This window comes from Physella acuta, unplaced genomic scaffold (genome assembly GCF_028476545.2).
Source record: "Physella acuta isolate Inbredline_101_S28 unplaced genomic scaffold, ASM2847654v3 ptg000200l, whole genome shotgun sequence".
NCBI classification, from domain to species: domain Eukaryota; kingdom Metazoa; phylum Mollusca; class Gastropoda; family Physidae; genus Physella; species Physella acuta.
The window spans coordinates 1,004,348-1,020,000 of NW_026731719.1; the positions used below are offsets into that span (position 1 = coordinate 1,004,348).

The window sequence follows — 15,653 nt, forward strand, 5'->3', positions numbered from 1 at the left end:
TTGCCTAAACAAAGTATTTGTAACTTAATAAATGATTATGGTGATATGGCAATTTCAAATACATTAGTAAGAAGGAATGTGATCATCAAACAACTTTGCTAACATCATTAGCACTTACAGAAACTTAAAAGGGTAACATCAAAAGAAGAAAAAGATTTTTGCCATTTAATACACCCACTTCAAATACTGGATCACAGTTGTAAAGTGATATTGTCCAGGATATTACTTTTAAACAGTATTTTTGGTTACCAGGAAAGCACTATCAGATTACCTGAGAAAATTGATCAATCAAAGAAATCTATGTCAATTAAGGATCTGAATAATAGCATAATACTTTCAGATGCCAATTCAAAAATAGTTCCATTAAATCATGACAAACATTCATTGAAAGAGAATTTGGTGTTAATGAGAATGTGTATCTAAGAAATTATGGGAAAAAGGAAAAATGGATACCAGGTCAAATTGTTCAATGTACAGGACCTGTGTCTTATAAAGTTAAAAATAACTTGTGCAGATAATAAGTGTGAATCTGTCAATCCCACCAAATCTGATCAGTTCACACCAACTCAGTTTGTTCCACAACCAAGTTCTGTTGATATGAGTGAACCAAGTTGTCTGGAGTCAGAAAATGTAAATTCTGGAGTTAATGATTTAAATCCTAGACCTCCTGAGATAGAGAATCCAGATGGTCAGAATCTTGAGTCACCAAATCAGAAGCCACTGAGAAGGTCAAGCAGGACAATCAAAGTCCCAAATAAGTTAGACCTATGATTCTAAAGGTCAAAAGGACTTTGACATTATTGTTTTGTATTTTGATTATGTTGTAGCATATTGTGCATTGTTTGTAAGGATGTAATCTACCATAGTGTTCATGTTACAATATAATTGGTGATTTTAGGATACTATCAATTGTTCTATTGAGAGATGTGTTATTGTGTTCTAAGGGTAAAGGGATGTAATAGATTGAGTTAATTGTGAGGTCAAGGGAACTCACTCTCTGTATTAGTATTATATTTATATTGTTATCTTGAGTGATGTCCCTTACATGTTATCTATAAATAGTTCTCTCTCGCTACTTCCTTCCTCTCTCTCTTCGCATCATGGCGTCTGTACATAATAAAGACTGTTAACAAGCTATGTGGCTCCTCGTCAGTGATTACAATCTATCACAGTTAGGGTGGGCAATGCCGGATAAATGCTGATTACACAAGTTATGGTCATTTACAGATTCGTTTTTCAGAGATGCCAGAGCAGGGCCTGGCCGGGACGGCTAGTTGTAATATATAATTGATTTGAACATACTTCTATTGCTTAAATAATATGTGATAGTAAAAATAAATTAAACTATTGTTCCCACACTTTGATACAAAATATTTTCATCATTCCCCAGTTGATCAGCTACTAAACTGGAGAAGTCGACCATGAACACACCTCAGTACAGAAAGCCCCGTGTCCTCGGGCTAACATCGGGCCCACACAAGCTGCTTATGGTTTACTTATCTCATATTCTGCTTGCAGGTTAGAATTCGGTAACTTTAATACATAGATTTTACAAGAGAACTATAGCTATGTGTATTGAGATAAAACACTTTTAAAATTAAGACTTGCTATACGACTAGAATTTTTTTAAAAATATGTTAGTTTAGTAGGCCTATTTCATTTGAAATTACAGTTTTAAACGTTTAAAAAAAGGAGGGCCGAGAAGTTTTATTTACCTCATCTGAATCAATCTGAGAATTGACGGTTGAATTCTTCCGTGTTGTCTAACCGCGTGATGTTGACAGCTAACGATGTCATGTTAACACGTTGAGGCCAAAATATTGGGACAAAATTCGCATCTTGTTTTATGCGGAGTTCATGCGGAAAAAACTGAATACATGGTGTCTTCAGCGCAGGGGCGTAGCGAGGGGGGGGGGGGGGTGGGGGGTGCGGACCGCACCGGGTGACACCATTTAGGGGGGTGACACCAAGGCAAAAAATAGCAAAATATATAGAGAAAAACTCGAGGGGGGGGGGGTGCAAATCGAAAGTTTGAGGGGGGGGTGCAAATCGAAAACTTGAGGGGGGGGGGGTGCAAATCGAAAGTTTGAGGGGGGGTGGTGCAAATCGAAAATTTGAAAGTTTCTCCCTGGGAAGGGTCTCTATGCCTCTGGGGGGGGGGGGGGGTGACACCATTAAGTGCCGCACCGGGTGACACCCGACCTCGCTACGCCACTGCTTCAGCGTAGAAGTATAAAGCATTAAGTTTAACGGAAAATATTCTATTGTTTATGAATTCATCTTGTCTGTGAACGAAGACATCTTCTATGGAATTTAAGATTCTCTACTGTTGCAGGACGAGCCAGTAGCTCTGGAACTTCCCAGATCATGTTCAGCCTTCTCATGGACCCGTACCACACGTTTGTGCCCCTGGGTGTGGAGGTGGCTAGCACTAATCCCCTCAGTTGTGCTCGAACATGTCTGTACCGGTACAACACATGCTTTAGTTTCTCTATCAATGACACGCTCAAGACGTGTAAACTCGGTGAGAATACTAGGCTAGCGACACTTCAAGTGTCATATCTTTTGTTAGAAATTCAACCGTTATTAAACTTCAATTTATTTCATTATTAAATATATGTGTTCTGTCGCCAATAATGTTCGATAACTCCCCCCTACCCATCTAGGGTTATGGCTAAAGCAAAAGGCTGTAGCGACCAGTCGGCCGACAACCTACAGTGTCACGACTAGTCACGTGACAACCTACAGTGTCACACCCTTGTGTGATACGTCGTCCAACTTCAGCTTCCACGCCAGCGGTAGTGTGGGTGTCTGTGTGAGGTTGTCACGTGACCACCAGAATTACTTGAACGCCAAGGAGTCATGCAAGGGTAATCATTTCAAACTTCCATTCTCGTTAATAACTGTAATACTCACTAACAACTAATAATCACCAACTACTGTAATAATTATTAACTACTGTAGTGATCATTAACTACTGTAATCATTGTTAACCAATGTGTTAATCATTAACAACTAATAATCATTAGCTACTGTAATAATCATTAGCTACTCATTAGTAATCATTGTCTAGACTAAAACAACACCTTTCCGAAACCCAGAAAACGCATGTATTTTTAAAAAAAAACCTCCGTGTAGTTATGCCTAAGTATGTATAGTTCCAAATACACCTTCATTAGTGTACAGAGTTTTAACCTGATGATGTAAATTATATAACAAGAAAATTGTTCCTCCCACACCAGACATGGGAGGGAACCTGTACACAGTGAAGAGCCAAGAAAAGCTGAGCATTTTGTGGGAAATAGTTGCGGCTGAGAGGGTCGAGTTTTGGGTGGGCTTGGATGACTTGTCAAGTGTGGGCGTGTGGAGATGGGCGGACGATGGTACAGATATGGCAGATAGTTGGGGACCTGTCATATTTGCCACAGGTATGCCTTGACACTCACCCTGTCTTAAGATGTTTCATATTTTTTCCAAAATGTCAATGCCTAAATTATAATTAATTATTTCTAAAAAAAATGTGTTTTACCTAATCATTTAGCGTTATTTCTATTGTTAAAAACTTCCAACGTAAAAAAATAAAAGAAACCGCGTTTACAATTTTTTCTTTCTTCTTTCATTATCTAAACAGACTCAAAATTAAATTGTAATTCATCATCATTAGGAATTAATTTATTTTGAAAGTTTGAAGAGCTCGTTACATTTGTCAAATTAATATAAACAGACTGATGGAACTTGACGACAAATGCATAGACAGACCGACAGATAATTTGACAATATGACCAAAATGAATGGTACAAGTACTAGCAGCATAATGAAGAAGATATAATGCTTCAGCTAATGATTTTCTGCTTAATCTTTCAACTTAAGATTTATATCAGATTTATAATTTTATATTTTAGATAGGCCCATATCTTTCAAAAACATCATTTTATCATAGAAACTAAAACATGATTGTGTTATTGACGGGAATGTCTAAAGAAAAAGTTTCCAGATGTTTCTGATGATTGTTTTGTCCAGGTGAGCCGAGCAGCCCAGGGGTGGAGGACTGTGTAGAGTATCAGCCCAGAATCCAGGGCCTCAACGATGCGTTCTGCAGCCTACAGTCGAGGTACTTGTGTGAGATGAAGTATCGGTTGCTGTAGCTCTATCAGATGGTACAACGACGCCTTCTGCAGTCTACAGTCGAGGTACTTGTGTGAGATGAAGTATCGGTTGCTGTAGCTCTGTTAGATGGTACAACGATGCGTTCTGCAGCCTACAGTCGAGGTACTTGTGTGAGATGAAGTATCAGTTGCTGTAGCTCTATCAGATGGTACCAGCGGCGTGGTATGATGCATACAATCAAGATACTTGCTTGCAATTTGATTTGAAACAGATTGTAAACTTGCTACACTACATAACTTGTGTCGCCTAGTATCTTTTGTTATTTGAGTCTTGACGTTAGTGCAGAGGCGTAGCGACCCTTCCCGGCACCCGGGGACAAACTTTCGATTTGCACCCCCGCCCTCAAACTTTCGATTTGCACCCCCCTCGAACTTTCCATTTGCACCCCCCCTCGAACTTTTCATTTGCACCCCCTCCCCTCAAACTTTCAATTTGGCGCCCCCCTGAGGTCGGCGCCCGGGGACATGTGTCCCCCCCCCTCGCTACGCCTCTGCGTTAGTGTGTGTCGTCCAGTAGGAAAATAGTCATGTGAATCTGGTATGTAATGCTGGCATTCTTGGTTTTGTGCCGCAAACTTATATTATATCAACATTGTTTGTGACATATATCATATAATAAACAACGGTTGTGTTTTTGTAAAAGTTACAAAGTTCCTTCTAATGTAGCATTAACACAGTGTTTGAAGAAATCGAGTCACTTACATTATGTCTTGTTAGTGATTTTTAAGTCCCTTTGTATTATGTACGTCCCTTGAGTATTCACTGTGTCTTTTGTGGTGTGTAGCTAATGTGTACCTGTTAGACAGTTAAAGAAAGGTAAAGTCAGGGACAGGACGTGTTGTCTGTAAACACGATTGCTTGAGTACCGTTACAGCTAGTTTGATGAAATTTCATATATAAGTATTATATCAAATTTGTAGATCTGTACCAACTTTTCAGCGATTTTCGATACCGGAAGTGGAACTTATTCTACTTTCAATTTTTGAAAAGCCTATAACTTGAGTACTGTTTTTTAGATGAACGATATTTCACATACAAGTAAAAGATTTACATTTCTGCCTTCTGTCAAATTTTGAGTAATTTCCGTCAGTGGCGTAGCGAGGTCGGGTTTCACCCGGTGCGGCACTTAATGGTGTCAACCCCCAGAGGCGTAGCGACTCTTCCCGGGGACAAACTTTCAATTTTCGATGTGCACCCCCCTCCCCTCAAACTTTCGATTTGCACCCCCCCCCCCGCGCAAATTTTTCTCTATATATTTTACTATTTTTTGCTTAGGTGTCACCCCCCTAAATGGTGTCACCCAGTGCGATCCGCACCCCCGCCCCCCCCCCCCCCCCCCTTGCTACGTCCATGACCAAATCTAAAAAATTGTATACTAATTTTTTTTAAAATAATCTCACACGAAAGCTGATTGGACGAAGGGTTGCTATAATTAGCTTATCAATAAACCCCACTCAGCGAATGGGAATTCCCTAATTTCCGAGTCTGCTCTTGAAGAATTAGAAATCTTCGTGAGAAATATTTTTTGTCAATGGGTCTGAATAAATGACGTATTTACCCCTGTATCACGTGATAGGAAAAAAGCTGAATGGTTCTCAATTTCTCAAGTGGCTTAGCTGTCATTCGTGATCCACCTGACATTCTTCTCATTGTAGAGCGTCAAGATAAAAATAATCGTTAAATCGAATTTTTTTAGCATTTGAAATTTTCAAGTTTTTAAACATGCAGGAATCACGTTACAGATCGTGATCTGTATCTCAGAGTCCCGTGTTCAAATCCAGGCCAGGGAGTAATGTGAAAAAAATGCACAGTAGTCAAAACTCAATCAAGTACGCAAAGACATTGATAAATTCCGAACTCATGTTTCTAAATTCGTTCTACAGAATGAAACGCAGAAAAAAGAACAACACACACAACCAATAGACAATACGAAAAATCTTATTTTACAAACATACACTTAAATTATAAAAAGTCCAATTTACGAAAACCTAAAAAACACAAAAGACAAAAAAACTACAAAAACCTACTCACAAAAGCCCACTCACAAAAGCCTACTCACAAATGCCCACACACATAAGCCTACACACAAAAGCCTACTCACAAAAGCCTACTCACAAAAACACACACAATTTACAAAAGCCCAACTTCCTAACTTACTTTGAACTAAAACTTCAACTCAGTCTTCCGTCTAACGAAATATATATATATATATATATATATATATATATATATATATATATATATATATATATATATATATATATATATATATATATATATATATATATATATATATATATATATATATATATATATATATATATATATATATATAAACATAACAATACCCACCTCTTCCACTATCCCATATCTTCAACTTACAAAGAAAATATAAATCTTAAAACCTTATATAAGCGAGAAGCCACACAAAAACAAATCAAACTGCATCAACCCCCCCCCCTCCCCACCCCCACCCCCACCCTCCCACTTCCTTCCATCTCACATCGCACACATACACCCTTAATTAACCTAATTTTAAAAGAATGTGTACTTAATTAAACTAAGCCCATCAATTGAACATACCAAACTCACAAAATCCAACACGAAAAATACTAAATTTCAAAACGGCAGGTCAGTGAATAGGGTATGAGAGGAGGGGGGGGGGGTAAATAATTCCCATTCTATACACTTCCACCATGTTTCAACAATATTTGATATAAATTAGTCCATGCTCCCTGGCGACACAATTGCACTATCTATGTGTAATTCTTCTGACAATTTATCATCATCTTCACACAGTTACCTTGGTCAAACATAATCAATTTTTCCTTACACAATAACCTTTTCCTTACACATTCACTTTCACCACAATCATATATTAATTACCTTAGACGAACAGAATGATTTTCCCCTCACAAAATCACCAACCCAAATACATTCACTTTCTCTTACACAATCACCATGCCCTTACACAATCACCTTCCCCTTACACAATCACCCTCTCCTTACACAATCACCTTACCCCTACACAATCACAATCCCCTTACACGATCACCTTCCCCTTACACAATCACATTCTCCTTACACAAACACTATTCCCTTACACAAACACTATTCCCTTACACAATCACCTTACCCTTACACAATCACCTTCTCCTTACACAATCACCTTACTCTTACACAATCACCTTACTTTTAAACAATCACCATCCCCTTACACAATCCCAATCCCCTTACACAATCACCTTCTCCTTACACAATCACCTTTTTTATAACCGACCACCTTCATCCCAATTCCATGATAAAAAGTTTTGATGTTTTGCTTATAAGTAGTCGCAGTAGTTGACATGTGGACCCATGGGGTGGGAAGTAGATTTTGGCTCGAGTAGTGAGGAAGTATGAGGTATTTGATTTATAAGTCCTAATCTGTTTTTTCTAAGACAACAAAATCCGTAGAGAAGTCATGATAGCAGTTAATAAAACGTAAAACAACGCAATTAAAATAATTGATATTACTTTATTTCATTGTAATTTTAAATACCAAAACTAAATGTTATCTTTTCAAAGTAGTATTTCTAATACCTTCACTAAAAATGAATTTTAAAAAGAACATACTTTAAAATCATAGATTAATATTTTAGATTTCCTTTTAATTTTAAATCCAAATCTTCCCGTGAAGGCAATTTGTGCATGCGTATTGCTTTAAGCTGGTTTGACATCTGTCGATGCGACTTTTATGCTCTTGACAAGTGAATGGTCCCCTTCGTCTTTAGCGATCCAGTTGTTGTAGTCAAACCTGTATGTGGTGCAGCCAGGTTTCTGCAGGGTGAGATAAAGTAGGGAGATTTTCAAAATAACATTCATTTCAATGTACTGGACTATACAATAATCATACTGTCCGAAGATACAAAGCACTAGCTTTTTAGATTATTCTACTGGTCATTATAGAATCAGACACCTACAAAAGTCAGGAACCCACTAGCTTACCTCTGTATGCTCGTCCACTTCTGCCACTGCTTGGGTCACGATTACCAAGGAAAAGAAAATACAGAAATAAGTTGAGATTATTAAAAATAAATAAAATATATAATTATTTATAAGTATATATATATATATATATATATATATATATATATATATATATATATATATATATATATATATATATATATATATATATATATACTTATATAGGTATGTGTGTGTGTTATTAGAAGAGATCTAATTGGTTGTATAAATGTATATATATATATATATATATATATATATATATATATATATATATATATATATATATATATATATATATATATATACATATACATATATATATATATATGCGCGTAGTTACTCACATGATCAAGGAACCAGCCCGCTCACAAGCCAACGTTGTCATGTCCAATTTCTATAGAGTGAACTCGTCCAACGTTGAAGGAAGTCACCTGAAGAAATATTTAGGAACGATATCTTTAAATATCTTACGTGGCTTAACACACCGGAGTGTGCTGTTGCTTTTTTACCTGCTTTAATATGGCTGGTAAGTAGGTCACCAACCAGTTCGACGGCTCAATAAAACCTACATGAGCCATTGAAATGGTTGGTGACCTACTTACCAGCCCTATTGTAAAGTTGGTCTTTTGTTTTTTTACAATTGAGATTTTGTCCTTTTGTGCTGGTTGAGTTGGTCATTATGTTTTCTGTGGTTCTTAACACCACTCAATTTCCCGAAATCCGACAACTGCGAAGTGTACATAAACCCAAAACATATAGTGAAGGACGTGTCACAAAGTGCTACAGACAGGCAAAACATGCTTACATTAAACTCATCCTGGATTCCCCTCTGAAAGCTGTCATTATGCTGACGTGGAAGAGGAATCCTGCCAGTTGTTCCCTTTGAACCAAACAAACTCATGAAAACATTTGCGTGGGTTCCCCCTGCCAGTTTATTACCTGTTTTTACAACTATCTTGTATCCGACAAGATCGGCAAATCCTGGAAATTGTAATCCGATATACATATACATATACATATATGTATATATATATATATATATATATATATATATATATATATATATCCGATCAATAAGCACAAGTAATCATGTTTGTAGCTGAGTAGATTTGTCTTGCAACGATCGTTACTTGTGTTTTTGAAATACAGACGCACATGTTAGTACAATTAAAACCTCGACCAAAATACCTGGTTGTATTGCCATGGCAAGACACAGGAAACCAAACACCGTTAGGGAACTCATCTTCTGAAGCTCTGCCTGCGACGGCTGGTGGAACGACTAATGTGAACCTGCTAATCTGACAGACTAATTAAAGTTCTATATGGAACAGCTGATTAAGCTAATGGTTGATAATACACTCCAGTTTATCTGTTTATGTTTGTATTACTGCTATACTGTTGATGTTTTTTTAAACTTTTAAGGTTAGCCTTTATTTTATTTTGAATTTGTTTATATTTGGTTAGTTAAACGTTTCAACTATTTATTGTATGACCGCATTCACTGAACTAAAATACCCTCATCCTACAATTACATCCTACCATTACGATATCCCACCACAGCTTTGAACTATAACCTTCTACTACAACGTACTACTGCAATCTACTACTACAATCTACTACTACAATCTACTACTACAATCTACTACTACAATCTACTACTGCAATCTACTACTACAATCTACTGCTACAATCTACTACTACAATCTACTACTACAATCTACCGCTACAACCTACCACTACAACATACCACTGCAACCTACAACTACAACCTACAGCTACAACCTACCAATAAAACCTTCCACTATGATCTTCCTCCCACAACCTACAAATACAACCTGCCATTTCAACATACAAATACAACCTCCAATACAACCTCCATCTACAACCTCCAATACAAGCTCCAATACAACCTCCAACTACAACCTCCAATACAACCTCCAATACAACCTCCAATACAAGCTCCAATACAACCTCCAACTACAACCTCCAATACAACCTCCAATACAACCTCCAACTACAGCCTCCAATACAACCTCCAATAAAACCTCCAATAAAACCTCCAATACAACCTCCAATACAACCTCCAATACAACCTACAATACAACCTCCAAAACTACCTCCAATACAACCTCCAATACAACCTCCAACTCAACCTCTAATACAACCCTCACGTACGTCTACATCCTACCTCGTCCCATGTTCATTAAAAAAATAATTGTCTGATCGCCTTTGGATTTAAGAGATGTGAAAGCCGAAATATTCAAAGCAGAAGCTGGACATAAATCAACGATTTTGTTTAACCAGAAAACTCAAATTAGAAGTGTTTAATTTATTTCTAATACGTTCAGACTTAATAGAAAGATCCAGTGACAAAGATGGCCAGGGATAATAGGAGTCTGAGTAGGTTTTTGGGTTGAGGGGGAGCGATAGGTCCACACACACACTTATGTATATATATATATATATATATATATATATATATATATATATATATATATATATATATATATATATATATATATATATATATATATATGTATGTAAAAGTATCTGACTATAATTAAAACGAAAATATATAGTACAAGCTATAAACCTTCATTTAAACCACGGGTTCCCAAACTGGGGGTCGTGACCCCAGGGGGTTGCGAATGCCTTTCTGGGGTTCGCCAACTGGTAGACCAAACCTTATCAATGAAAAAAAAACAACATAAATATCTGAATTAGAAAAATATCTGAAATTCGGCCTTACTAACATCTCTGGAAACTGAATCGAGAAGAAACAATGCGTACTGTGCTCTCATCAACGAGTCCATGAAACCTTCAAAACTAAAACGTCATTTGAGACGAGTCATTCGAAACACACCAAAAAGATATAACAGCATTAGTGCAAGCATCATATGAAGTCGAATTAGAAATTGCCATGCAAAAAAAAAACCTCTTACACAATAGGAGAAAATCGCATCAAACCCTCAATGTTGAAGATGGTGAAATTAATTGTTGAGGATTTCAGTGCAGTAAAGATGCAACAAATATCCTGTCTAATAATTCTATTCGGCGGCTTATAGCAGACATGTCCGTAGATGTGAAAGGACAGGTTTTAAATGAAATCAAGCTTTCACCATTGTTTGTTTTTCAAGTGATGAATTAACAGACGTAATTTCGTGTCACCCCCAGAGGCGTACCGACCCTTCCCGGGGACAAACTTTCGAATTTTCGATTTGCACCCCCCCCCTGCAAACTTTTGATTTGCACCCCCTCTCTAATTTTCGATTTGTACCCCCCCCCCCTCAAAATTTCGATTTGCACCCCCCCTCAAGTTTTTCTCTATATATTTTGCTATTTTTTGCCTTGGTGTGACCCACCTAAAATGTGTCACCCGGTGCTGTCCGCCCCCCCCCCTCCTCGCTACGCCTCTGATTTCCGTTAACCGGAAGAAGTAGTTTACGGTATTTTTGATTTCACAAAAAAACGCATGTGAATCTATAAAGTACTAAAAATATCCCGCACTCTTATACACAGATTGTTTGGAGTTCAATTAATGCGCAATTCTTTTATCTACGAGATTCTCTTGTATTTTAAAAAGTTTAAGTAATTAAAATGGATTAAAAATGTTGTATATATCCCGAGTTGCGATCCCCCGTAGTGTTATATAAGAATAATCGAGAAAGTTTAGGGGAGATCACTCCCGGTTTATTTCATTAGCGTTAATCTTTTGTAACTGTCCTAAATGTGGTGCCACGGTTTACCCGTACCTGTGTGCCAATAAATTCACAACATAAGGGGACGACAACGGATTCTTGTACACATCGATATGACAAAATGTACACCTTGACCCGACAACGTGTACACATTAAATGAAAATTTAATGTCACCAGGACACGCTAGACAGTTTGAGTTGTGTCACACAATCACTCAGGAGTCACACCGAGGTGTGTCGCACATTCACTGAGCTGTGTCACGCAATCATCAAAATGTGTTACACAATCACTGTTGTGTGCTTGACAATCATTGAGGTGTGTTACACAATCATTGAGGTGTGTTATACAATCAATGAGGTGTTTTAAACAATTACTGAGGTGTGTTATACAATCATTGAACTACTGAGCGCTTTATGAAACTCAGCTACCCCTAAAGGAAAATGTTCACGCATAATCTACTGAAAATATTTTTGTTCAATTTTTCATTAGTTAACTAACTAATATAAGTATCGATTTATCGGCTCTGGTTTATGTAACACTTCATACAATTTTCCCCAAATAGTTTCAAAATGTCTTTTAAATGTTGGAACTTATAGCAAGCGTTTGTTATACATTGAACGTTAAGCTTTTTTTAAAAGGAGATTAATTCATAATTTGAAACTAATTTTATTTATTTTTAATAATGTACACATATTTATGATGTCTTATTGAATTAAATAGCTATACAGCTTAAAAAATAGTTTGAGTAAAAAGTGGTACCGGTACTCTTATGCATACGGTATCATCGTTTAAAGTCTTTCTTGCTTGTGTGTATGGTACACAATCCTCCATCCCATTAAAAAATTTTCGGTAGACCTAAAAGTACACTTTTTTTTAAAAAATCAGGTTGATCTACACTGATTATGCAAATGATGAGCAGTTGACGTACATCAGACGTATATTTTGCAAAAATGCAAGCGATCACTCTACTATAAGCGATGAAAAACGTGGGGCGCCGTGATTTTCTTACAGTTTCTAATACTGTTGACTCTCTACAAGCTCCCTAATAAAACTCAATAGTATTATCTAATCAATAGTAATATAACTTTTACATCTTATATTAACAATGACCGATAAAAAACTTTTACTTCGGCGCCCCACGTTTTTGATCGCTTATAGTAGAGTGATCGCTTGCATTAATGTGATGTATAGAATTTATTTTCTACTTTTTAGTTCAATCAGAAAACGTGGGTTTTTTTAAAAACTATTTAATGACAATTATTTAGTGTTGGAATGGAAAGAGCTGTATCCGCCAGATACAACAAAACAAATTAATTCTAACGGATGGATTTCTTCAAAACTTTTCACGTGTGTCTAGACTCGATAACAATGCACTGTAACGTAACAATTGCCTGAGTTAGATGATTAAATATATTTAAAAAATCGAATCAATGAAATTTGTCACGACGGTTGGTCCTACAGTTTTCGCTAACATCGGTTTGTAAACATGGCCCTGATTGGTGGAAATTCACGACTGGGCATGAGGAAACAAAGCCGTTGAGTTGAATTTAGCAAGATTTGTCATGAATAAAGGAAAATGGTGATATGGAAATCTACCGACACGAGGCAAAAAGAGTTAGCAATCATCAAAGCATTATAACTACAGTATATTTTCTGGCAGCCACACCATAGCTTTTTCCTCTCGGCCAGATAGTATTTTTACATGTGTTCCAGCATGGTATTTAAATCCAAGTGACCATATTGCTATATAAACCTTGCGAGAAATTCAGCAAAACTCATTTCTTATATAATATGAAAAACAATATACAAGTACTTTGGAAGATGTCTAGAGAATACCTTATTAAAAATACGCAACAGAAATAACTTTAGAAATAAATGTATAAAATAAACTTACTATAAAAAATCACTCTTGATAAAGTACCTAAACCAAATCAGCCCACAAAAAGCACGCCTAAATCTTTAAAAAATTCATAAAAAACGTTTTAATAACAAGCTTTTATGTAATGATGCACTAAAAAGTAGAAAATAAATTATAGACTACTATTTAAATAACTATAAAGAAAAGCGTGGGTCACTTTAGTATCTATTGGATACCTTTACTAATGTTAAGGAAGACACCCACGCTTTTCTTTATAGTTATTTAAATAGTAGTCTATAATTTATTTTCTACTTTTTAGTGCATCATTACATAAAAGCTTGTTATTAAAACGTTTTTTATGAATTTTTTTTTCAGTACTTTACATGTTTTTTTTTACAATAGAGTTACATGACTAAAAACCATTGCGCGCCTACTGAACATCACGTTCAGTAGGCGCGCAATGGTTTTTGAACGCAGCCATTACGTGATGGCGCAGCTATTGAAGGTGATGACGCGTGTGGTGTGGTTGGCTAGACATGCCTACTAATTCGGTCCAAATTTTTATTAATTCATAAAAAATTAATTAGGCATCCAATTAAGTCAAATTTAGTTTCAGATTGCATTGTCTTCATGTCTTGACCCACGTGCCAACTGTGAATCGTATCGGTCAAGTAGAACTGTCCGAATTTTCACTCCTGCGTTTCCGTCTAGACAGACTGACGACAGAGGAAGTGAGTTAAATAAAAGCTTGTAAAAAAGAAACAGAAAAATAGTTTGTAATAAAACAAACGTACGTGTTGAGTTGCAAATCTGTCTTCCTTTATTTAGTGGTCAGAAATTAGGTTGGCCTTAACATTTATACACATAATGTGACATAGTGGTTGAGTTAACTACTGTGTCCAATATGTGACACTATGTGACATAGTGGCTGAGTTAACTACTGTGTCGACTATGTAACATAGTGGTTGAGTTAACTACTGTGTCGACTATGTCTACTGTGACAAGACTTAAGACATACACTCCATCTGACACAGGTAGAGGTGAGTATCACCAGGCACTGTCGACTAGAGCGCTGTACGCAGGTGAGTACATCACACAGTCCTCATCGCCGTTAAAACTGTTGGGCTCACCTGGAATGTATACATATGTGCACGTGCAATACATGGCTAAATTTAGAGTCAGTTAGGTGCACATTCACTTAAAGTATTTAGCTGTAACAATGTACATATATGTGTACACATATAGTTAATTACGTGTAGGCCTATACATATGCAATAGAATGTACGCATACAACACATATTATTAAAAAGTAACAAAGTAGTAAATATTTTAAAAATATTATTCATAATAGTTAAGTGGACAGTATCACCCAGACTATATAAAATTAACGGGGAAAAATGCCAAAAAAATATTATACATACACAGATACATTTTTTACCATAGTAGTTATAGTCAAGGAGCTATAAAACAGCACATAAAATAAACCGAGAGTGATCTCCCCTAAACTTTCTCGAATATTCTAATATAACACTACGGGGGGGGGGGGTGGCAGCTCGGGACATAGACAATATTTTAAATCCATTTTTAATTACTTAAACTTTTTATAATAGAATAGAATCTCGTAAAAAAAAATAATTGCACACCAAGTGAGTGCCAAATAAAATGCATAATAGTGCGGGATATTATTAGTACTTTATAAATTTACATGCGTTTTTGAGAAATCAGAAATAGCTTAAATTACTAATTCCGGTCAACATAAAATACACACATACACAAAGGCAGATTTTTTTTTGCACGATTACAAGACTTTCTCTATGCTTCGTATGTACGAGAAAGTAAAAAGGTCAATGTATGATGCAAACGTTTTTATAAATAATTTTACCCAATTTAAATAAACCGGGAGTGATCTCCCCTAAACTT

The 15,653-nt window shown here is 36.3% G+C and overlaps 2 protein-coding genes and 2 long non-coding RNA genes across 4 annotated transcripts in view; 1 reads left to right on the forward strand and 3 right to left on the reverse strand.

The window, feature by feature from the left end:
• Window positions 1-1,421: 1,421 nt before the first annotated feature.
• LOC131937105 (CD209 antigen-like protein E) lies at window positions 1,422-4,145 on the forward strand. The gene is made up of 4 exons (XM_059294298.1): window positions 1,422-1,518; window positions 2,336-2,524; window positions 3,243-3,428; window positions 4,021-4,145. The coding sequence occupies exons 1-4, from the start codon at window positions 1,422-1,424 to the stop codon at window positions 4,143-4,145; spliced, it is 597 nt and encodes a 198-aa protein (XP_059150281.1).
• A 3,518-nt stretch (window positions 4,146-7,663) lies between these two features.
• On the reverse strand, window positions 7,664-8,198 carry LOC131937149 (uncharacterized). Its single transcript, XR_009386167.1, has 2 exons — window positions 8,154-8,198; window positions 7,664-7,985 (listed from the first exon to the last, which is right to left on the reverse strand). It is a non-coding gene; the product is annotated as an uncharacterized LOC131937149 (long non-coding RNA).
• Window positions 8,199-8,519: 321 nt separating this feature from the next.
• LOC131937148 (uncharacterized) lies at window positions 8,520-9,497 on the reverse strand. Its single transcript, XR_009386166.1, has 3 exons — window positions 9,366-9,497; window positions 8,983-9,158; window positions 8,520-8,608 (listed from the first exon to the last, which is right to left on the reverse strand). It is a non-coding gene; the product is annotated as an uncharacterized LOC131937148 (long non-coding RNA).
• Window positions 9,498-14,780: 5,283 nt separating this feature from the next.
• Window positions 14,781-15,653, reverse strand: part of LOC131937106 (CD209 antigen-like protein 2) — a 2,392-nt gene continuing 1,519 nt past the window's right edge. Inside the window, exon 3 of the mRNA XM_059294300.1 lies at window positions 14,781-14,863. Coding sequence (XP_059150283.1) covers window positions 14,781-14,863 — 83 coding nt within the window. The remainder of the gene's footprint in view (window positions 14,864-15,653) is intronic.